Below are 25,506 nucleotides of genomic sequence, written 5' to 3'. Positions count from 1 at the left end.
TTGTCAAATCGCCCAGTTCCAGCAAAACAGCAGCTAAAGCGCCGTTCAAATCCCCACTGCCATCTGCATCTACTTTCATCCGCCTCACCTTTGCAGAGCCCACGGTCCGCCTCTGAAAAGGCATTTTCTGTAACAAATGTCTATCTGTTTCACCCAATGGTTGAGTTCAGCATAATCTCTTGGGTTGCCTGGTTTGGGACTCCGGCCACTTTGACCCTGACACAGTGTTGTGCTGAGGTTGGTTCATTCCCGAAGTCATTGCACCTGATCGTGATCTGCAGCCATAAAGATTTTCAGTCGGACACGTCTCATCGCCATTCAGTATTCACTGGTCCTATAATCTCTCGATGGCAAATTAAATCTGTGGGGAAAATTAACTCATCGGAAAACAGTTTAGGGATGTTTGCTCTCAATTAGTTCCCATCTGGATACTTTCAAGATGTGGCGTATCGAAGCTTAAGGCAGCAGGAATGGTTTGTAGAAAATATTATATTTCACCCACTTTAAAAATGTTTGCACTCATAAAACAATGCATTGTACTGACTTATAATTATCAAATATAACGTTTCTCAGCCAGGAAATACGTCAAACTATTTAAGAACATTATGTGGGTGAAATATGTAACAGAGATTATCAGTACCATTTCTAGCCCATGTTATCAGCAGAGCACGTTCACAAACAAGTCCATTTTAATTTGTGCTTTTTCAAGGTCGCTTCGGTCTCTGCTCTTTGTATTTTTCCGTGTGATAACGCTTAAAACAGTTAGATTGCAAAATAATGTGGAGGTCAATAGCGATGCAAAGGTCAGATTTAATAAACTCAATAAAAGTTCGTGAATCAGTTCCAGACATCCATAAAAAGTCTTTTTGTGGATTCCTTATATTTTAGCGTGCCTGGTTATGAGAAAGTGCCTATTTGCTGACATTCTTTTTGTTAACAATGAATGGATTTTAATGTTTCCTTAATGTTCATAACTGGAAGAAACAGTCAGGAAATAAATGTTGGCCAATAATGTATCAGTTCCATTGTGAAACCAAGATGGAGGGCCAAGAGCTCTACATTAGCAACATTGCAAAAAGTAGGAGAGAAGACCAGGTAAATCAAGTTGTGGTCCCTCCATGGCCTCACCCCTCCCTATCTCTGAAACCTCCTCCAGCCCCATTACCCTCCGAGAACTCTGCGTCCCTCCAACTCAGGCCTCTTGTGCATCCTCCACTTCCTGCGCCACCACTATTGGCGGCCGTGCCTTCAGCCGTCTAGGCCCTAAGCTTTGGAATTCCACAAACCTCTTTGACTCTCCACCTCTCTCCTTGTAAGATCCTGCTTAAAATCTACCTCTTTGACCAAGTGTTTGGTCACCTGACCTGATGTCTCTTTCTTTGGCTCAGTTTCAATTTTTGTCTGATTATGCTGCTGTGAAGCTCCTTGGGATGTTTTGCCACATTAAAAAGGTGCTATATAAGTGCAAGTTGTTATTGTTGTTGATGGTGATTGGGTGATGCCAAATTTGGGTTCTGAAAGCCAGGAGATGTGAGTAGGAAAGGAAAACTGAGAGAGGTAAGGAACACACAATTTTGAAGTTCTAGAAAAGAATGAGTTAGCGTAGATAGTGCAACAGGTCTTCATTTCAATTATTGAATGCTTATGCACATGGGGATGGAATTGGATGGCACGGAGGGTTTGGATTGGCAATCTGTCCTTCAACTTCGGGAATCAGGATTCAAATCCACCTCAGGCTTAAAATGATCAAATACAACCTAAAATGAGTTTGTCCAGTTTCAACCCAGTTCCAAGTAGGCAGGAGCCCGTGGCACAATAATGTTCACAAGTTAGCATTAAATTAACAATCTCACTCATAAGAACACAAGAAATAGAAGCAGGAGTAGGCCATACGGCCCCTCGAGCCTGCTCCACCATTCAATAAGATCATGGCTGATCTTCGACCTTAACTCTACTTTCCTGCCCGATCCCTATATCCCTTGATTCCCCTAGAGCCCAGAAATCTATCTATCTCAGCCTTGCATATACTCAACGACTCAGCATCCACAGTCCTCTGGGGTAGAGAATTCCAAAGATTCACAACCCGCTGAGTGAAGAAATTCCTCCTCATCTCAGTCTTAAATGGCTGATCCCTTATCCTGAGATTATGCCCCCTAGTTCTAGACTCTCCAGCCAAGGGAAATAGCCTCAGGGCATCTACCCTGTTAAGCCCTCTCAGAATCTTATATGTGTCAATGAGATCACCTCTCATTCTTCTAAACTCCAGAGAGTATAGGCCCATTTTATTCAATCTCTCATCATAGGACAACCCTCTCATCCCAGGAATCAATCTACTCACAGGAGTTACAGTGATAGCTACAGTGAGTAATGGAAAAAGTCATACTGATGTAGTAAGGGGGAGGTGTTCGTGTGAGGCTGGGCAGAGTAGTGGAATTGTTACTCAGCATTTGGCCTGCCATGCTTTACCTGGTCATACTTCATGTCGATTGTAAAGTTTTCCACTCTCCAGCAGTGATATCTTTGCCTTGATGAACACAAAAGATAAAAAAGCAACTGTTATAATTTAAATTGAGAGCAAGATTAGAAATGCCTCTCTGCAATTTGTTTTAAATGTAACTATAACTGATGACTATTAACTATTCTCCAAAGGTCATGTTCTAATTAAAAACAGAAGTTGTGCTAATATATTTATTAAGTTAAATGTTCAATATGAAGCTATAGCACACAAATTATTTTGAGTTATGATCCAATCGAAGTGCCATAGATGTGCAGTATCGGTTAACAGCTGGTGATGTAAACTAATCTGTTTCTGAGGTCACCTCATTCCCCACTGGGCTATTCTTAACAACAGTCAATACTTTATTTTTGCATTTTCTGAATCTTACATGAAGCACTAGTGTGGCTCCTACAGGACACGGTAAGATCTTTGCGTTGTCCTGCTCTACATATATTAAATAATGTGGGAATAAACTTTAGCATAAAGTTTATATGCATCCTTTTCGTATTTGCAGCTAACTATTTTTCAATATGTTAATGATGAAAGGTTAGTCATTTTGCATGACTAAAAACTGTCATTAGTAAAGCAAGCCAGCTAGAGTTTGAAGAGACACACATTCTCTTGCATTGTCTGTTTGTATGGCACATGCAAACCAGCCAAGTCTCAACAGATTCCTCAACCTGCAGGGCTCTTGGAGGGCTGCAATAGCATTATCACATAGTCCACCAAATCAGAAGTTGTCTACATTTGGGATTTCATATAGTCAAACAGACATTTCTCTCCGTGTATTTTGTTGCATCAGTCATGTTCAAGCAGAATTTGATTTTGTAAAAAAAATAGGAAGGAAGATTTGTAGGAATTGAAAAACATGTTCAGTGATAAAGCACTGTGTGGTAGTCTGTGAAAATATTGTGTACCTTTGCTATTAGTTTTAATTTAATGTACATATATTTAGTCTTTCAAATATCTTTGACTAAATGTATTTAAAATTTAAAACTGAGATATTAAAAAAAGAATGTTGTACAGCTGGGCTTTAGTAATTCTGAAATTCAATTGACTTGGACCAGCGAAAAGAGTGATTTCACGCTGCAAGAAACCACACATGATGTGATTATAGATGTAGACACTTATTGAAACACTGCATTATGCTTATATAATAATAAAAGTATTGAAAAAACCTAACTTTCAAAGCCTTTGAATGAATATTTTATTTTATTTCATGTAACATAAGTTATCAATGTGGCATATTTTTAATGCATATGTATCACATATATAAGTAACTTGCTAAATATACTTCATCAAATTATAGATCCAAATACAGTACATATGACTTTAAATTAAAGAGAACCTAATATACTTTGTCCTTTTAAGCTAGACTCATAATGACCCTGTTCAGTGGTGAACATGCTACCTGTAAGGTCAAGGTCACAGTTCACCACATGGTGAGATCCTGATCTCAATCAGACTGTCAGAGGGAGGTATAGAAAAGAGAGGGGTTTTTGTTTAAATTTAAAAACCTTGATGAAGCGCCAAGGCTTGTAGGACAAGACACCACCAAGCTTGAAAAGAATAGGTGATTAATGAAGCAAATAGTGAAAAAATGGCTGGAGTTTTGCAAGTTTGTAGATTATAGGAGGAAGAGAAAAGTGAGAAAGGGAAGGAGTTCCAAGATTATGAGAATTGGAGGGAAAATCAATCCCGGCCATTTTCACACCCCTTCAAGTGGGTGATGACAGAGTGCCACTGGCAGAAGGAGTCTTTCAGCAAGGGAATAATGCATGATACTAGAGATCTAAAATAAGAAAAAAAAATAAACAACATAAAATAAAATAAAATCCATAAAAAATAGCTTCATTATGGGCTCTCCTAGCCCAGTATGCAATGTCTAGAGGTCATAAATATAAGATAGTCACTAATAAATCCAATAGAGAATTCAGGAGAAACTTCTTTACCCAGAGAGTGGTGAGAATGTGGAACTCGCTACCACAAGGAGTAGTTGAGGCAACTAGTATAGATGCATTTAAGGGGAAGCTAGATAAACACATGAGGGAGAAAGGAATAGAAGGGTGGGAGGAGGCTTATGTGGAGCATAAACACCAGCATGGACCTGTTGGGCCAAATGGCCTGTTTCTGTGCTGTACATTCTATGTAATCTATATAATTGTTTTACCTCTGGACTAAAGCCTGTTTCAGGCTTTACTTAGAAATCTAATTGACATTTTATGAACCCTAGGTTGGTATAAAGGGATTCTATGTTGTTATGACATTGTTTATTGATGAATCCTCCATTTATGGAGGATTCATCAATAAACTTTGACTCTCCTGGGACATGGTGTTATATTGCACCAGAACATCTTCCCTATTTCCCCAGAACATTAAGTTAATGGACAATTTCTGATCCATTTATTTAATGTACACAACAATATTTTGTTCCCAGAGCCAATGCATTTTAAGGGTTTCACCTACACAGGAACTACAAATGTTGAAATTGTCATTTCCATTTACTAACCTATTTCTTTGCAATGGTGGTGCTTACAGTTTGACATCATAATCCAGTGACTAGAAGCTGATGCTGACCCTTTTGAAAGGAGTTCCTGACTGCTCTCATTAAAAGGAAATCAGCCACTTTGAATCTCCTTCTGTGCTGTAACCTTTCTATGATTCTATGATTCTATGATTTGATTGCACAGATGGAATGATTGAAATGAATTGGCTCTTTAGGTTTGCTGCCTGTAGCCAAGTGCTAAACTGGGCTTCAGCGTCATCTCTCTTCACGGCCTACTTCAAAGAGGTTGCTGGTGATAGCATAAAATGCGGGAAGGTCTATGAATTTTAAATCTGCTGCACCAACAAATGATATTGTGAGATCCATTGGGACAGAAATTGGTCTCAGACTGTATCGCCTGTTATACGGTCCGCCCGATATTCCTTTCAATTGACTTCAATGGAACGGGGCATACATAGGGCGGGGCATGTAATGGGCGGGGAGTACAACGGGCGGGTGATGCAATCCCGCCCATTCGCCGATGCCTCCCATGTTGAATTTCTATTCCTATTATCTGTCAGACAACAACATGATGACAAGATGGCGTGGGAATCACAGACACTGCAATTTTACTAAAGTAAAAAAAACAACGGACCTCTGGTCTAAAAAATCAGAGTTTTGAGGGGTGAAATTTGTCTTGGACAGGAAAGAAAATCGGGCAGAGTGTAAAACAGGGCTGCCGATTCACTCTCACCTATTTAGCACTACTGCCCAAGACAAATTTAACCCTTTTGGTCTCCAGTTTACATTTTAGAAATTTTCTTGACAATCACCCAAAAACCAGACTGTCCAATCCAAATTGGTTGGAATTTTCTTTTAAAAAAAGATATGACATCTCAATGAGCTATCTGGTTTGTATCTTCAAAATAAAAGTTCTATTTTTATCATACTTACATGGCAACTGCAAAAACAAAAGTAGCATTTACACAGTTGCCATGCTATCATCATCATATCTATATGTGACAACAAGCTTCATTAACTGTTGAAAGAACCACCGACCACTTATAAGTTCCCTCACTAACACACTGCTCACACTTCACTGCTTCCCAGTGCCCTACATTGTGAGTTCACTACTGTATCCCAACATCTTGCCTGGACATACCACTAGTCGCCCACTGCATTCCAGTGCCCTGCTCAGACACAACATTCGTTCAGCAGGTTATTTGAGTACCCTGTTTAGACATACTGCCAGTACATCACTTCATGCTAATGTGCTGCTCAGTGTGCATGGCTGTGTCCAAATGCCCTGCTCGGACCCACCACTACTGTATCACTGCCTGACACCAGTCCTCAATCCACCAGTCAGCTAAAGTGCCCAGATTTTCAATCTGTAAAGAAGGGCCCACCTACAATGGCACATTTCGTAGAATCACAGAATGTTACAGGACAGACACAGGCCATTCAGCCCATCAGATCTGCACCGATGGTTGCTCTAAAAATAGAGCTGATGGGAAGCAAGACCTTGTAGTTCAGAAAGAAGAGAGATGGCAAAGATTCTCATTCTGTTCAATATTCTAGTCCCATTGTCACAGAACGTTACATACTTCATCTGTTTAAAAACTTTGAGGCTGGATATTCGTGTCTCGTGATCCCAGCAGTGATGCAGGGATTGTGCCCACCAGTATGGACCCTGCTGGAATTTGTGAGGTCAGTGGAAGAACATCTTATTACGATGGGGCAGGTGGGCACAAGTACTTCATCAGGCACATCTCTGGTGCCCATCTGCCCATGGCAGCCTCAAACTCTAGTGCCAGCCCATCTGTGCCCCAACCCCAGCTATGGTCCCCCTCAGCCCCCTGAGCCCTTGTGGAGGCTGGTATGTCCCCACTCACTCGACAAACCAGTCTATACTGGCATCCTAGTCAAGCCTACCATATGGAAAAACCTGGTGTAGGGAGTCCCCAACCCTGACTCTGTCCCCTTCCCATCATTTGCTTTGTAAGAGGTAGACAGAGGTTTCACCTCTTACAAGACAACTAGGAAACTCCAGGAAATTTCTGGCAGAAGCAGGAATTTTTATTGGTATTCAGCTATTTTCCTGCTAGAGTGAGGGTAGGAGATCAGTGGAACTCCTGAGGAATTTAGGGATCTTTAAATATAAAGAGATTAGATATGAGACTACAAGGAATGAAAATTTGTTTGAATTGGACCCATCAAATGTAAACTCATTTTTAAAAAGGCAAAAACACCACAATGCCTTGACTGAAGCTAATAATGGACATCTTGTCTAGTTATTAATCTTGATGATCATCAAGCTAGTATGAGCTCTGATTTTAATATAGAAATGTGAAGAATTCAGAAGAAGAAAAGGTTTTCCAGAAAACAGAAAGGTTTCTAGTCTCTGTCAATGACAATTAATTTTTACAGGTGCGTTACAATATAGGAATGCATTTGCCCATTTATTGGTCTCAATAGAGATATGCTAATATGGGAAATAGTACCATTTAGAAATCCAACAAAATGTGCAGAAAAAGGTTCATGCCAGACAGACAGGGATTAACCTGCTCTGCCTTTTCACTCACCAGGCTGCCCTCACAATGGCCCACCAAGTCTGTTAGAGCCTTTGACAGATTGTCTGTGTGAGCTACGAAACCAAACTGATGACAGAAAAATAATAATTTGTCTTTCTATGCTGCACATCAATAGTCTATTATCAAGATTAAGGACAAGCCAACAGATTCTAGTGATTGCCTCAGTTAGCACACCATGCATATTTTTGTCCATTTTCAGCTAATGGTTGAAATAGAAATAAAGAATATGATAAAACAGAGACATTTGGTAATTCCAAAATATCAGGCAACACATTCAGCAAGGCAACAGATATAATGTGACAGGTAAGGACAGCAGAGGGAAAGAGAAATTACAATGACTGAAATAATCCTATCTAAAGCAGGAAATGGAACATCATGTGCTTCTGTCTTAACATTTCTTCAAGGTCCTCTGTTTATATAGAATCATTCGGTGATCTCTCCATAATAAATGGAATGCAACAAATTTAAAGCGGAATAAATTTTAAAGCTGTAAAGTATATTAATAGGTCAAGGATTAAGTGAATATTCTTGAACAAAAAAAAACTTTGTTCTTCCAGTGCTAAGCTGGACATTTGGAAACTAACAGACTTCTCAAACCTAATAACTTCCAGATGCTATTTTCCATTTTCAGAGATGATGTTATCATGATAAATTTTAGTCCTGACCTTACATATTCTAGTCTGGAATGTGGAGAGTTACTTGCATCTGTGCTGCAAACAGACACTTGCTGCCTGGTTTTGCCTCTCATGTTACACCTGCTTTTGCTCCCAGAATATTTACGGGATGTTTCTCAACAAATCTCCTTTGTCTCAGGCAATCTGGATCATCTAGCTTTAATATGCATCACCCCCCCTCCCCACCTTCTTTTATACTACTGTAGGGGATTTCAATCCCACGTAAGCTAAATTTAAATTATTAATAATAATATTTTAATAAGAATCGTACCAAGTTTATTACATGGAAAAATAGTCAGAAATCCTGAAATGTGACAGGAGGCTTGGAGCAGGTAAATTTTATATTTTAATCATCGTCGTGGAGCAAGTCTACTTTTATAACACTGTGACTTAATCACGCTGCAAATATTCACTGCAAACACAGGCTCCCTCAGTAACTCTGCTTGTTAAGGCAGGAAGCAGCTGAGCCATATGGACTGAGAAGATCCTACGTTCAATCTCTGTTCTACGTTGTTAGTGGATCTTGGGCAGGAAGTGATAGTTGTGCTACAATTAACTTCAGACTCCTGAGCTAAGGAAGGGACAATCAGGCAGGGTTCTTGTTCCTGGTCACTGTTGAGTGACCCCCAGCTGGAAATGCTCAGGTGGACAGGATTGGACTCGGCTAACCTTAACCTCAGCTGACCTCTCTGCTGGAGTTGCTGTGACGTCTGAGGAGACCAGAAGGAGAGAAAAAGAGGAATCAACTGGATTTACCCTCAAATTAATGATGAGGGGAAACTCAATTTAAGTTAAAGTTAAACAGTCAGATTTTCATTGTGATAACTAGGTAAAGTTAGCTTCCACGGTTAATCACCTGGTCAATGGAGCGAGCAGTTGAGTCACATGAACTAGAAAGGTTCAATTGCAGGTCTGAGTTGAATTAGCTGATCTCAGCCTGAGTAGCAGTAGGGCTACAATTAGCCTCAGTGCTTCTGGGTTAGGAGGTGGTGGCAGAAATTAGTCCACGTGATGCCCCACACATTCGAACAGTCTGCCAACAATATCAACAAGACTCACAAATAAATTATGGCCACTTGGACAGGGAAGCACCGGCTGATCAGCACCTGTGGAAATGTACCAGAGGAGACATCGCCTGCAGGAGAGGAGGAGGGAGAAAATTGGTGGGAAAAGAAAGGGAAAAAATATTTTGTTTGCACTTGGTCTTATTACAGAATGATGGTAATAGGAATACACTCTGCTCTACACTTCAGTTTCTCTCACCAATTTGCTGAATGAAGAACTGATGAAGGGTGTGGTCCCAGTTGGCAATAAAACTATATATTCTTTAGCAATTACAGTGCTAATGAGTCATAGAGGTGGAAATTGAAACCAGATCCATGACAAATTATTAAAATACAGTCTACTCCAGCTAATTTGAAGTTATTTTTTTGCTCAAAAAAATTGGATTATCCCGTAATTCAAATTAAGCACACAAAAAACAGCATAGGAAGCATTTTCTGCATAGTTTCTATTCAAATTAACAGATAATTTGAATTAAACAACTTCAAATTAAAAATAGATAATATATTGTTTCACACTGATGAGAGAGTAAAGGAAAATAGGTCCCCCAGCTGAATGAATGATGGAGTAATAATATTTATTTTCATCTATAGTTCCACACAAAAAGTAATTATTAATATGATTGGTTAACTAACTCCACTATGTCAGATTCTTCTCATCACACGAGTTCCAAATCCTTTTACAAACATCTCACAGACTCTGACAAAACAATCAGAGGCAAGAGAATCACATTTATAGCGAGCAGCTCTCAATGCTGAGTTGGAGCAAATTTGGACTCATCCACGATTTGATGGTAGACAGGCATACTGACCATGTAGAGATGGTCATGACATCAAGAGAAGTGGTGCAGAGATAGAGCTTGGTGTTATTAGCATATGTATTGAAACTGACCATATGCCTGCGGATGACGTTACTGAGGTGCAACATGCAGATGTGGAAGAGGAGAGCGCCACAGATTGATCCTTGGAGGACTCTGGAGCTGGCGGTGTGGGGAAAGGAAGAGATGGCTTTGTTAGAGATGCATTCAGACAGGTAGTAGCACACGTGGGAATGGACAAAGGAAGAAAGGTGATGGAGGAGGAATTTGTGGTTGACCACATTCAATATTTCAGAGAGTCGAGGATGATAAGGGCAGCACACCGCAATCACAATCATTTGTAACTTTGACCAGAGACATCTTTGTGTTATAAACAGCGTGGGTGCCTGAATGAAGAGAATTTTGGATAGGGAGCATGGAGTTGGGAGATAACAACACTTGAAGACCTTAGAGAAGAAGGAGGGGTTAAAGATAGGGCAGTATTTGGAAAAGACAGATGAGTCATGGGCAGGCTATTTGAGGAGGTGAATGATGATGGTAATTTTGAAAGGACTTGAGATAGTGCCTGAGAAAAGAGAGCCATTTATAATGTCAGCCTAATGGGGCCAAGAGGTGTAGTTGAGTGTTCAGGAATTGAACGGAAATGCGATCAAAGAAGCAGGGCATGGGTCTCATGGAAGAGATAAGTTTGGAGATAGTGGTGAGGGGAAGAGATGGGAGAGCAACTGCAGAGTGACAGGGGATCAGAGATAGGGTTGGTAGGTGCAAGGAGACTTAGGGAAGGCCCAGAGCAGGGGTGGAGAGGCAACTGCACAGAGACAAAGAAATCCATGAGTTCTTCACATGTGGCACTGGAGGTAAGGATGGCGGGTACAAGGGAGAGAGTTTTGAGGAGGCTATGTGCCATGGAGAAAAGGAGCCATGTGTTGTCTTGCCCTCAAAGATGATCCCTCTCTAAGTTTTCCTCTTCTTCCAAACACCGTAAATAGCAGATTCCCATTTGGAAAACCCATTGGTGCCAGTAATGGCGCTGAAGGAAAAACAATGATGAGTTGGTACAAAGGCTCGTGAACACCTAAATACTGGCAGAAGAAAAACAAATAAATTATGAGAAATTGTCTAAAAATGACTGAAAGATTAAAGCTATTTACCGTGACTCTGTAATTCAGCTGCTGCCACAGCCAATTCCCCAGCAATCCTGGGTGCCTTTAGAAATGATATCCAATCGTTGGGAAATGGTGTGTAGGAAATTCCTGTGAGATGGAACTCCCACCCATTCGCTACCAACTGTTGCCTCGAAAACAGACAACTGGCAACGGAAAATCCGAGCTTGTGTTTTCTTATCAAACTACCGGGTGAAAAGCTATCTGCATTCGATGAGGCATCTAGGGTCTGACACACTGGCACTCATGGTATAAGACTTCAAAACCAGAATAGATTTGAATGTTTACATATCTAGTAGCAACTGCAACATACCACTACAAATATGGGCAGGCAACTCAGTTCAATATATATTTCACGTTCCATTAAGATATCAACATTGGTCATCAGTTAGATGACAAAAATAAAATATAATTTTGTTCAGTTGGTCTTTTGAAAGTGAGACATATACTTAACTGATCTGTGCACTATAATTTTTAATTTCACAAACAATTTTGAATGATAACAAAGCGACCATCTGCGATTACTTTTTTTTACATAAGCTCAGCATCAAGTTATTTTGTGCCATATATGTAAATTGATAGTGGGATAGGGAATTTGCTGACTAAACTGTAAAAATAGCTGCAGACAGACATGCTGCAGTGGGAACTCTCAATTGTAGATATATCAGAAACTAATCAGTTCCACTGAAAGCGCTTATAATTTAATGTATGTGACATGACCCTTAACCCTTACAAATTCCTCCACGGCCTCATCTCCTCCCATCTCTGTAACGTCTTAGAGCCCTGATGTGGAGATGCCGGTGATGGACTGGGGTTGACAATTGTAAACAATTTTACAACACCAAGTTATAGTCCAGCAATTTTATTTGAAATTCACAAGCTTTCGGAGGCTTCCTCCTTCCTCAGGTGAACGTGGAAATGAAATCCTCGAACCTATCGCGTTTGTTCTGTGATTTATAAATGCGATAGGTTCGAGGATTTCATTTCCACGTTCACCTGAGGAAGGAGGAAGCCTCCGAAAGCTTGTGAATTTCAAATAAAATTGCTGGACTATAACTTGGTGTTGTAAAATTGTTTACAATTGTCTTAGAGCCCTGCAGCCCTCCAAGCACTTTGTGTTCATCCAACTCTTCCCTCTTGCGCATCCCTTCACCCCGACATTGGCAGTCATGCCTTCAGCCATCTAGGCCCAAAGCTCTGGAATTTCCTCCCTAAACCTCTGCACCTCTCTCTCCTCCTTTAAGATCCTCTTTAAAACCTACCTCTTTGATACCCATCCAAAAATCTCCTTTGGCTCGGTCATTCTTTTGGGACCTTTTCCTACATTAAAGGCGCTATATAAATGCGAACTGTTGCTGTTCGGGGAAGCAATAAATGATATGGAATCCTATTGCAAGAGGTCAGGGTGGACAAAAGTTGCATAAAGCACAACCAGTACTCAACAGGAATTACTGACTCCACATTAACAGAGCCAATTGCATTCAGTTTGGATCCATCCATCTAGAATGAATTTCCTTACCCTTCCCGTTTACATGGCACTTTGTTCCTTAATCAGTATGTTCAGAGATGGTTATTTCTTGACACTTGTGCTGCATTGTATAAGTTAGGGAGGACACCAAGGGCCTGTAATGTTCCTACAAATTAGCAGTACAGGTAATAATTCACATATTAATTTAGTCTAGCTGCAAATCCTATCCAAAAATATAATGAAACCAGACGGACACTTAAGTGAACGTGGATTTGACTGTTCACAGCATGTTCTAACAAAATTAAACTGCAATGTATAAACATATCTTTTCTTCTAGTTGCAACTTACAAATGTTGTCATAATTTGTGATAATAGTTGAACTACAACAAAAAACAGCTAATTCAGTAATAATTTCCCAAAGGAATAGAGCAGTATTAATCCATGAATGCCATCCCAGGCTTATCATTTGTGGTTTGCTTGTTTCTAGGATGTTGCAAAATGTTGAAAGCCAGCTGTATCCGCCTGACATCAGCTTTTACTGTAACTTTTGGGAGACAAATAACATTTTTGGCAAAGATTCAGGATTCCTTGGCACTTTTCAGAACATGAATCTTATTTTCACTTCTGCATATCTGTAAAGAGTGACATCTTATAAAATTTTATATCTAAATGGTATAGAGATGGATAGATCACATCACTAATCTTAGATCAGTTCAAACGATCACATCACTAATCTTAGCTCAGTTCATACAATGCACAAATTTTAATTGGCAAACCAATACGGATGATCCCTACTAGTGTAATGCAGCAATGGCTTTATAAATCAAGATTTTAAAAATTAGCCTAGTAACTAGGCAACGTACAACATTTTTCCATTTGTTTTGCATTTATATAGTATCTTTAATATAATAAAGGGTTTCACAGAAGTAAAAAAAAGAGGGGGAAACAGATACCAAAGAGTAATAATGGGAAGAGTATGGGGAAGTGACCAAAAGCATAGTCAAAGCAATAGGTTTTGAGGTGGCTTTTGAAGTGGGGAGAGATGGAGGGAAAGAGGCAAGATGGTGGAGCAGAGAAAGGGGATGGATACACATTAACACCAGAGTCAGACGAATGGAGAGTACAAGCTGGGACATGACTGAAGGATGCAGGGGCATGGTAGAATAAGATTATGGAGGGAACCTACTGGTGTAATACGTACTTGTGTTAATTAGATAACAATGTCTTGGCAGAGTCTGTAGGATTTTATTTTTCTGATCTATGGATGAGAATCTAATTGCAAGTAATGTCTTCTTAAAACAAACGTCCTCTCCCAGTTTTCTCCCCCTACTCTCCAGATTCACACTAGATAAGACTCCATGGTTGTCGGCCACCCTCCATTACCTCACCCAAGTGACCATTCCTTATGTATGAGCCTTGACAGTGAGCAGCAGCAGACCATTTCACCTTGGGGAGAGGGCGCATCACACTCCTCTTGAAGTCCACAAATTTTGAAAGCAACCCTAGCTAATTTGTCACCTTCCTAGCCCAGGGCCACCGAGGATAATTGTACCATCTCTGCTACAACCTGGCTGAAGTCAGTTCACTCAGCACAGGCAAGGAATTGAACCCCAAAACCTTCATGGTTTGCATGGCTCAGTTCCACACGGGATAGTGTATTTACTACCTGAACCAGCAGACAAACAAATAAATGTCTTTAGATTTTAGCCACTTTCTCACCCAATTTATTATTTTCTCCAAAAGTAGGATAAAGTTTAAATTAGATCTAATAAATGAGATGATTTCATTTCCATTAAAAGTGTCCCAACTAGAAAGCTTCAGCCAAATTACATTTAAAAATCTGGATCAAACTCATAAGGAATAAAAATTGACACAAATGTATGTACATTCTGGATGTATACAACTTGCACCTATAAGTCACTATAACAACATCATTATAAGCTTTTTTTTATTTGTTCATGGGATGTGGGCATCGCTGGCAAGGCCAGCATTTATTGCCCATCCCTAACTGCCCTTGAGAAGGTGATGGTGAGCCGCCTTCTTGAACCGCTGCAGTCCCGTGTGGCAAAGGTTCTCCCACAGTGCTGTCAGGTAGGGAGTTGCAGGATTTTGACCCAGCGACGATGAGTGTAAATGTAATGAAAAATCAAATGGCAATTTCCCCAGCAGCCATCTTTTGTGCCTCTTTCCTTCCCAATTCTGACTGGTGATGATTATGTGAATTGTACAATAAGCATCTCAGCAGCAACAACAACAACTTTCATTTATATAGTGCCTTTAACGTAGAAAAACATCCCAAGGTGCTTCACAGAAGCATAATCAGACCAAAATTGACACCGAGCCAAAAGAGGAGATATTAGGTGGCAAACTAAAAGCTTGGTCAAAGAGGTGTGTTTTAAGGAGGATCTTAAAGTAGGATAGGGAGGTAGAGAGCTCTTGTCCATGGTCCTTAGAATAGGTGAATTTGCTGGATGCAGGGCAAGTCCACTCATATGCTTGTTGGGTGACCTGAGGTTTTACTACATTACACATGAACAATCACAACAAACTGGATAATGTTGCATATTTTGGATGGGATGTTTTTAGCATCAGGTGATTACTACTTTACTAACTGTATAAACTCTAGTCAATGTAAGCTAATTATTTAATCTCTCTATGATCATAGGATAAAATGAGTGAACTCCAAGAGGACTCTCCCATAAACATTATTAGGGCTGTTGATTCATTGCAAGCAGTAGGAAAACACTTCCAAAAATGTATACAGATTGTGGAACATCTCCTGGAAGAAAGGGAGACTCTTATCAAAGAATTAATCTTCATGAAGGAACCAATGCATCAAGAAATTGGTGATCTGAGGACAGAACTGTTGATGCTTTATCAAAGTAAATCAAAAGCAGAGATTGAATGTGATAACTTCAAGGAAGAAATAACGTGTACTAAAAAGAAACTGTTTGAGATAACTAAAGCCCAACTGACTTGTAAATATAAACTGGATGCTAATAAACAAGACCTTCCCCGAATTACATTAGTACAGGAAGCACTTGAATCCAAAGTACAGGTACTTTCTGATGAACTGGCTGTGCTTAAAGATCACTGCCATGAAGAGATAAACCAAATGATCCATCAGCTGGAAAATAACAGAAACACTGAAAACATTCTGTCCCTATCAAAGAGCCGTCAAACAAGTGCAGAATTTCAATGCTTTTTAGTGGAGCAGAGGCAATGGTTGGAGCAATACTATCAACCTAAACTGGAAAAGCTCAACAAGTGGAGTAAAACCAGTGCTAAATCACTGCAAAACACACAGAAGGAAATCAAATGCCTCATAAAACAGCTGCAACCACTGCAAGAGCAGGTGACAAAGCTTTACGCCCAGAGGCAGCACCTTGAGGAACAGCTACAATTTATGCAGAGAAAATGGGCTGAGGATGTTCTGCAGTATCAGGTAAAGAGACTGAATATTTTTTTAGAATAAAATATTCCACAAACATTCTCATTTTAATTTAAGTTTATCTTTCTCACTTTAACACCTAAATCAGATCTGTAGACTTAAAGAGAGAGCACTACATTATTTTTAATCTTATATAAATGCAAGTTCATTCTTCCTGTTTTAATTTCTTTCCATCTTACTCTTCATTTTTTTCTTTTTATTTCAATTTTTCGTTTTGTACAGACAAAAAGAAAAAAATTGCAAATCCTGAAAATCTGAAATAAAAACATAAAATTCTAAAAACACACAGGTCAGTGAGCATCTGTAAAGACGGGTTAAGATTTTGGGGAAGGACCCTTTGTAATGCATCAGTCCTGTGAAGGGTCTACACCCAAATCTAGTGTGTATTTTCAGTTTTTATTTTTGCTTTTCATTTTTATTCGTAGATTTAATTATGAGTTTTGTACAAATGGACATTGAATACAGAAGCAAGGAAGTAATGTTGAATTTGTTCAAGACATTGGTTAGGTCATAGTTGAAGTATCACATCCAATTCTGGGCACCACATTGTAGGAAAGAGATTAGAACCATGGAAAAGGTACAGTGAAGATTCACTAAAATGAGAGACCAAAGTTACGTAGAAAAGCTTAAAGATTGACTTTTTTTTCACTGGAACAGAAAAGGTTAAGAGGAATTTAATAGAGGTGTTCAAAATAATGAAAGGTTTTGAGAGAGTAAATAGTCAAAGATTGTTTCCACTGTCCAGGGGGTGCATAAATTTAAGCTTATCAGGAAGAATGAAGAGGGAAGTTAGAAGGAATTTCTTCACACAGAGGGTTATTAAACATGGAACGCATTACCATGAGTGATTATTCAAGTTGTAAATATTATATCGTTTTTTAAAAATGGATAAGTATTTGAAAAGGAAGAATGTAAAAGAATCTGAGGAAAGAGCAGGGAAATGGGATTACAGTCAATAGTTCCAGCTGAGGAGCGAGCACTGTGACAGGCACAGTGCACCAAAAGGCCTCCTTCTGTTCTGTAATTTCTATGAAATGTTGGTTCCTTTAAAAAAAAGACTCATCTTTTCTGTTTTAATCACTGGTTCTTTAATTATTTCATTTGTTTTGATGAGCATGTTCCATATTGCTTTATTACTTACCCTTTCAGGTTTAAATTAGTGTGATTCTACCATAGATAATGCATCATTGGTTTTTTGGATACATTACTTTATAATCCTTATTTTAAGAACATAAGAACAAAAGAAATAGGAGCAGGAGTAGGCCAATCGGCCCCTCGAGCCTGCTCCGCCATTCAATAAGATCATGGCTGATCTGATCCTAACCTCAAATCTAAATTCATGTCCAATTTCCTGCCCGCTCCCCGTAACCCCTAATTCCCTTTACTTCTAGGAAACTGTCTATTTCTGTTTTAAATGTATTTATTTTCACCTATTCAAACATTTGTTGTCAATTTATATTCAATTATTCTGTAAATAGCTGGATTTTGGCTAAATATATCCTTTAAACGGATGCTTTCTTCTCAAAAGTTTGACATGGGATATTTTATCTATACTATTTCTCATCAGACACATGACAAAATATTATAACCTGAGCGTAAATCTAATGAATGATTCAGTAACAATTTCCCCAGTAGCTATACTCCATCTTTCATGCAATGATATTTCCACTTCATATTGATGCTAAAATTGTCATGTAAATCCAGAGTCATGGCCTAACCCTATTCTATAGGGAGAAGTGAAGTGAGGCTCCCTGGAATGAGTAGTCTCACACCATTGCACGTGGGCTGTAACTCCAGTGCGGTGTCAAATTGGGTTTAGAAAGTGCTCACATACACGCAGGGCTCTCTTCTGGGTGGAAGAATCAAAGCTCCAGCCAGACAGTGTGAACAGGCTACTGTCTGGCAGGAACCATCACTGCTGTCTGAGGTCAGGAGCTGCAGTGTAAATGCATGATGTGGAGATGCCGGTGATGGACTGGGGTTGACAATTGTAAACAATTTTACAACACCAAGTTATAGTCCAGCAATTTTATTTTAAATTCACAAGCTTTCGGAGATTTTCTCCTTCCTCAGGCAAATGTTTCGAGATCTTGAAACATTTGCCTGAGGAAGGAGAAAATCTCCGAAAGCTTGTGAATTTAAAATAAAATTGCTGGACTATAACTTGGTGTTGTAAAATTGTTTACAAGTGTAAATGCAGCATAAGGTGGCATCAACAGAGGTGTTGGAGTTGGTAAGTGGTTGAAGCAGTATGATGCTGAGCCACATAAATTACAAGTATTCCAGGTTCGAACCCTCATGTGCTAAGTCAGACAATCTTAATATCAGGGTGGGCTTCCATAGTTAGTTTCACTGTTATTGCTGGCGAAGAAATCAGAAAAATTGACTAGGATTTCTGTCCCTGATCAGTATCCAGTACAATGCCCCCTGCTGGAAATGCAAGTGCAGAGGTTAATGCTCCCTGTCCAGGCTGATACATGAACAGCTACCAAGAGGTCACCACTTTCTATAAAATGTATCTCAACTTGATTTAATCCCTCAGCGCAGGAGGAATTAGGAGATAAAATTAGTGAGAAGGGAAAGAAAAGTAAGGCACCATTTGTATAATGATCAACTGATGAGTAACAAGGGTTTTCTTGAAAGCGCAAGTCACAAGGCTGTAGCTCACAACATGACATTGTGTCTTAGCAGAAAAACCCACCTTTGTGGTTTTAAAATTTTCTAAAGTGAATGTAGATCATGTGGAACAGATACATGACAGTACACAACCAAATAGAGTTGCCAACTCTCCAAGATTCTCCTTGCGTCTCTAGGAATTAAAGATTAATCTCCTGGACACTGCTGCGAGCAACCCAAGAGAACAGATCATAGGGTCATTAAAACAATTGTGCTTTTTTTTCCATTTGCTTTGAACACTTTCGTTTATTAGTTATAAAAATATTGGCGATGGAAAAAAAGGTCGTTTGACCAGGCGAGGCAGTTGGAGGCGGGGGGGGGGGGGGGGGGGTCATGTGATGAAACCTCCAGGAATACGTCCAATTAGAGTTGGCAACTCTTCAACTAAATCTAACCCTTGTTCCAGCTGTTGTGATATTCAGTTCACTCTGGGTGCCTGCTGTTAGCTATTTCTTTTGATGATGTGCCAGACTATTATAGTGCAGCTCCCCATTTGAATCTGCTGATGGAAATCCTACTTGCAATTAAACTGAACTAATTGTTCACCCCAGTGGCTCAGTGGATAAACACAACACAACACTAAGCCTTCCAAACCAGGAAGGTCTCAGGTTCGTTTTCAGATCTTTGTTGAATAATATTTGTAGTGGTGGTTGACCTCAGAGTGCCTGGCATAGGGAGGGCCAAAAAAAAACACATGTCCAGACCTCCCACTCCTGATCACTGTCTGGTGATCCAGATCTAGAAGTGTGGATGTATGAATATCAGGTGAGGGCAGGAGCAAATTCAGCTGCGATGACTCTTATAACGGAATAGTTCGCTTCACACATGAAGAGCAGCCACTTTAATGAGGTTTGTGAATCTTTGGAATTCTCTACCCCAGAGGGCTGTGGATGCTCAGTCATTATTGCAGGCTCGAGGGGCCATATGGCCTACTCCTGCTCCTAATTCTTATGCTCTTACTGATGACCCACTATTGGCCATGAGACTTTGTTGCGCGATGGTGGGTCTCCAGTATTGATCCCATCATGAATCACCATCTTCAAGTGAAGGGGTGTGGGGAACATTCAAGGTAGAAGGGATTTCTTACAATCAGCAAAAACAAGTGAAATCAGTCTGCATATAAAACCTTGAACATATTTTAAATGTTACATTGATTGTCCAAAGATGCACCTGTATTTACAGAAAAAGACCAGCAGATGGAGCTGTTAACATCTTTAACGAAGCTCATCATGCCGAATGTTTCGGGTGGATGGGTTCTGAAAGAAGGTCATTAACTTGAAACGTCAACCCTACTTTCCTCTCTCCACAGATGCTACCTGACTGGCTGAGTGTTTCTAGCATATTTTGTTTTTATTTCATATTTCCAACATTTGCAGTATTTTGCTTTTGTTTTGATTGATATGTTAATACTTGGTTAGTTGTCAACAATCCAGATTCCTAAATTGCCAACATACAACAGTGGTGATTATTCCAGCCAGCATTTGGTGCAGGAAATCAATTGGTCTCACCAATGGGAGTTGGCTCATTTTCCTATGTTTGTACCTGTAGAATTCTTCATCATCTAGCCAAGAGGAATTTCCAGAGGAAAGCCCAGTGTACTGTTACTATTCAGAGGGCAATTCCCCTGAACAGTACGTGTAGACACAAAGGTAAAATCAACAGTACACTGAGAAATGACCTAAAAAACAATGAAACCTACAAAAAGATAGCAAATACTAAACCAAAGATATGCTCCTTCCCCACCACTTACAATAGAAAGCGACATTACAGCTTCAAGAGCTTTACTGCCACGGACCAGGGTGTCCATTTCAAAGTACACCTATTTTACACAGGCTCACAGCAATGATGGCACACTGGAGGAGGGAAGCAATGGGAAATATCAGGCAAGGAAGCTCCACATTAATTGACATTTTAGGGGCTTTTAACAAAGCTCACGCACTGCAGCAACGTAAGCCTCAAGCTCTGCCCTGTAGGAAAATACTAGGCAGCACATTTCCAGACTTGACGCCCAATTTATTTTGCCCTATGCCGGACACATTCATGTGCTGCCAACACAGGAGCATGGAAACTGTCTCCTATAAATTAACAAACCTGTGGGAACATATCTTTTTTGGATGCCTATGGTTTCCAAGCTGGAGGAAGCTACTATAGCCAGGGCAAAATAATCAAATGTAGAATATTACTAATAGAAATTCTATTGAAGCCTTGCTGCAATTTGCGGTTTGTTCAAAATTCTTGTCCTCATCTTCAACTACCTCCATGACCTTGGCCCTCCCTTTCTTTGCAATTTCCTCCAACTAACTTTGCTCTTCTATCTGTGGTTGCTGAGTGTTCCCCCTTCCTCTCTACTCTACCATGGGTGGCACAGCCTTCAGCCAACTTGCCACAACAGTATGGAACTCTCTTCTTAAAGCTGTTTGTCGTGACACAACTCTCCCCACCTTCCTGCACAAAACCAGTCACCCGTGCCTTTAACTATCTCCCCAAATTATCTCCCCCGCCCCCACCAACTGCTTGGGTTTGACCCCCAACTGTGAAGCAGCTTGAGTTGTTTTGCTACATTGAAGTTGAAGTTGTTTTGTTGATTCCAAAGACAGAAATTTTCTTAAAATGCACCTTTACTATGAAGTTCAAGCTACTGTATTTCTGTAGCATTACTATACAAATTTTCTGCAAAGGTATTTAAAAGTATCTTTTCCAATGGACATTTATAAATTTAACAGGAACAGAAAAAGGAGCTGGAATTAAAAGTCAGTATCTTGAAAACCGAACTTGCACAACAGAAAAAAAAGAACGAAGACATCAAGAACTTGAAAGAGAGCCTATCTGAGGATTTATCCGTTTACAAGTAAGTGCCAAATCTCTATTTAAAAGTAGCTGCAGTTGGACAAACATATCAAAACAATGCTGGCTCTCCACCGTCAAGGTAAAAGATTTTGTAAGGTGGCCCTCAAAGCTTACAAGTGCATGATCACTGCACAATATTACATCAACCAGCAGAGTGTATCAGGAAAAAAAATTTTGCCTTCCCTTTTTCACAAAGGATGACACTACAACAGCTGAAATTCTATATTATCGGTGACAGATTCTGAGCAATTAAAGAATGGCATTTGATCATCCCATCTAGTCTTAATTCCTTGGCTGATTTGTCTAAATCATGCTCACAAGTTTCAGCATACATTAGCTGAGTTTAAACAAGAGACATTTCATTACCTCTAATGGAAAAGGGTTTGTTTACAATATTCCTTTTATACTTCACCTCATGAAAAACTGTTTAAATGACCATCATCAAAAAGCTGTTAGTAAAGACACAGCCCAGTATAGAACAGTCAAACAGGACAGAACAGAAAGGCCCCACATTCGATGTAGTCTACAGATTTCAATAAGAGACTGCAGTTTCTGAGGGGTGGGAGACAACTTGGATGGCCAGTCCTGATCACTATTTAGTGATCCCTGCTAGAAAGTGCATGTATGTGGATATTGGGGGAGAAAGATGATTGAACTCAGCTGTGATCCTCAAGTGGTAAAATAGCCTGCCAATACTCACTATCTATTCATGCATCAATAACAACTAGTTTTGCAAGGTACCAGAAGGTGGCTACCACCTCCAGCAACCAAACACTAGCAGTAGTGAAGCGACTTTAGCCTCACTCAAAGACATAAAATTCAACATTTTCAATGGTAATTAACTATCAAAATGCAGCACAGCATCATTATTTGCCCCCAAATCACCAGTTGAAAAACTAGGTGCCCTACAAATCAGTCACACAAGGGAAGACGCATGATTTTCCAACCCACTGCATGCCTCAAAATTGTGGCTCATGTGTTCATTTGTCATAACTTCTGACTCAGGCGAGAATGCTACCAACAGAGCCAAGCTCAAACTAAGCAGTGCTTTGCGAGGCTTTAAATAGGGTGCTACATGAATGCAAGCCTGATGCAAAACATTACCTTTGAGCAGAAGATTCTATAAACCAAATAGATTCTGACAGATAGCTTTAGATGGTCAAATTAACAAATCACTGTTTACAAGATTTACTTAATTAACTTTTATACAAACATCAAGTTTAAAAAAAGTGCATTGACTTGCAGCAAGTGTTCAAGCACTTAGATGTGTTTTAAATTTAAAAAGTACACAAGTCACTTGAAATGTAATGATGTGTTTAGCAAATTTACTTGCTGTAAAGTACAACTCCTTTTATCAACTAGCAGGACTTTAATCATCAGATACTGAAGCCATTGCTTGAACCTGGAACACTTTAACTGTATACCTATACTTCAAGGAAAATACAAAAACAGAATACCAAAATTAGTTTCACTATAATCCTATTACAGATATATGTTTCATTCAGGAGCCAAATTTTCTACTGAACATTAATTTCAACAGCTTCACAATTCATTGGAGATAACTTTACAAGCTGTAAATTCTCATTTTAAAATTGTATCTTCAGGTCCTCCAGGTAGCTCATCAGGCAAAAAGTCATTAAGATTGTCCCAGAGTTGATCCCAAATCTTCAATTGGCTATTACCTAGAATCTACAGCACAGCAACAGGCTAATCAGCCCAACTGGTCTATGCTGATATTTATGCTCCAGACAAGCCTTCTGTCCTAACAATGTTTACCTCTAATTAGCTTTTGACTGCCAGATTCAAAAGCTTGTGCAAAAATCGGATGAAAAAAAAAATCATCTCACTCTCCCCATCAACTTAGCTGACACTTACTCCCAAACACTCAGTCCTCTACAGGTTAGGCAAAACTGACTAATGAACCTTTTAAGCTGCCAGCATAGAACCAGGGAAATGGTCATCTCCTCTCAATAGCAGGCACTATAATTGGAGAGGGAGGGAAATCAACCAGGGCTCTCAATTGTTATTCAGTGAACTGTGATGGAAAGTAAGTGGGTGCATGTTAAATTGAGCTCAGCTGTGATATCCTCCTCTACTGTCCTTGAAGGGGTTTGGGGGGAGGAAGGAAAGAAACAATATGATTCTACCAAAAGTATTTCAATTCTACTTTCCCTTTGAAAAAAAGTTTCTTGACAATGTGTTTTTATTTGCAGGGGTCGTTTGACAGCATGCGGAAATCTTATTGAATCTTCAAACAAGTTAGATTTGAAGAATCCAAAATAAATCAGATGGTTGGGAGACAATTTAAATAACAAAGTGATCAAATTCATTTTTTTTCCTATGAAAGTGAGAAAGGTACTTGTTTTGATGTCAATAATCCAGATTCACAAAGATATATCATACTTAAAAGTAAGGAATTTTTTGTAACTTATTATCTTTCAGATGTTAATAAAATTTTTAATTAAAAACAAAAGTTTTGCCACTTGCAGCAAGATTGACTAAAAACAGATCAGTAGACAATATTTCTCAACAACCAGCAAAATCCTCACTGAAGAGGATATATTGGTCTTGGAGGGGGATGCAGCGCAGTCACCAGAATGATCCCAGGGCTAAAAAGGTTAAATAACGAGGACAGGATGCATAGACGAGGCTTGTAATCCCTTGAATATAGATTACGGGGTGATCTAATTGACATGTTTAACATGATTTTTAAAAGTTGATAGGGTAGATAGAAACCATTTCCTCTGGTGGGGGAGTCGAGAACAAGGAGGCATGATCTTAAAATTAAAACCAGACCATTCAGGAGTGATATCAAGAAGCACTTCTTCACAAAGGGTAGTAGAAATCTGGAACTCTCTCCAAAAACTGTTGAGACTAGGTCAATTGAAAATTTCAAAAACAGATTTTTGTTAGGTGAGGGTATTAAGGGTTACAGAGCCAAGGTGGGTCGATGGAATTAAGGTACAAATCAGCCAGGATCTAATTGAATGGCAGAACAGGCTTCAGGGGACAGTCTATTCCTGTTCCTATGAGAGGAACATGTAAAGCCTGAATTCTTATAGAAAAATTTTAGTTTATTTTGATAGTCGAGTTCCACTGGCCACAAGGCCAGTGTTTCAGAAACTACCTCTCACCCTGCAGTAAAAAATTGTGCTATGCTAGTTCAGAATCAGGTTGAAAGATTTACAATACTTGCTTTTTGACTTGTTAAATCAACCCAATTGCCCTTCTGGAGTGGTGCTAAGGCTGTTTACTGATGGATTTAATTTGGTTAGGGCCCATTAATGAAAGCTTTACAAATTTGGTATGGCTAGATCAACATTATATATCCTGAACAACCAGTTAATCCAAATATTTTTAACAAATTTTGTACCAACAGACCAATACTGAATATCATCTTATAACCCAAATATACTGCACAGCAGTTGAAGCAGCAATGTAATTGTTGACAAAGCATATTGTAACCACTACAAATTCCTTCCCAACTGTGGGATGTCGTAAGAAAGGAATGCAGTGTTCCTTGCTGATCTCTGTCCTGTTCACCCTAAACCACATGCAGTATATCTGAAAGCCAGTTTCTGTTCTGATTTGAATAGTAGTTCACCATTCAAGTTGCATTTTCAAGATTTTGGAAACATTTGTTTTTATTTTGTAAATTTAGTCAATGGCAATTATTTGTTGCAAATTTATCTTTTGAAATTGAATGACTATTTACAGATGAAAAATGCTTTCTATGCATTACATAATGGCAGCACCAATCCAGCATTCTATGCCA

The 25,506-nt window shown here is 39.4% G+C and overlaps 1 protein-coding gene across 1 annotated transcript; it reads left to right on the top strand.

The window, feature by feature from the left end:
- Positions 1-2,839: 2,839 nt before the first annotated feature.
- Positions 2,840-24,204, top strand: LOC137342833 (syncoilin-like). Its single transcript, XM_068007017.1, has 4 exons — positions 2,840-2,917; positions 15,423-16,202; positions 21,608-21,732; positions 23,945-24,204. Exons 2-4 carry the CDS (start codon positions 15,429-15,431, stop codon positions 24,012-24,014), a joined length of 969 nt encoding a protein of 322 aa, XP_067863118.1. The 5' UTR covers positions 2,840-2,917; positions 15,423-15,428; the 3' UTR covers positions 24,015-24,204.
- The last annotated feature ends 1,302 nt before the right edge of the window (positions 24,205-25,506 follow it).

This window comes from Heptranchias perlo, chromosome 26 (assembly GCF_035084215.1).
Source record: "Heptranchias perlo isolate sHepPer1 chromosome 26, sHepPer1.hap1, whole genome shotgun sequence".
NCBI classification, from domain to species: domain Eukaryota; kingdom Metazoa; phylum Chordata; class Chondrichthyes; order Hexanchiformes; family Hexanchidae; genus Heptranchias; species Heptranchias perlo.
Note: the sequence above shows the minus strand (reverse complement) of the source record. Positions and strands in the feature narration are given on the sequence as shown.

Excerpts from the sequence above, each read along its gene's own strand:
- LOC137342833 (XM_068007017.1), top strand. The coding sequence starts at position 15,429 with ATGAGTGAACTCCAAGAGGACTCTCCCATAAACATTATTAGGGCTGTT. Across the intron at positions 16,203-21,607 it reads AGGATGTTCTGCAGTATCAG|GAACAGAAAAAGGAGCTGGA; the intron begins GTAAAGAGACTG and ends TAAATTTAACAG. Across the intron at positions 21,733-23,944 it reads GAGGATTTATCCGTTTACAA|GGGTCGTTTGACAGCATGCG; the intron begins GTAAGTGCCAAA and ends TTTTATTTGCAG.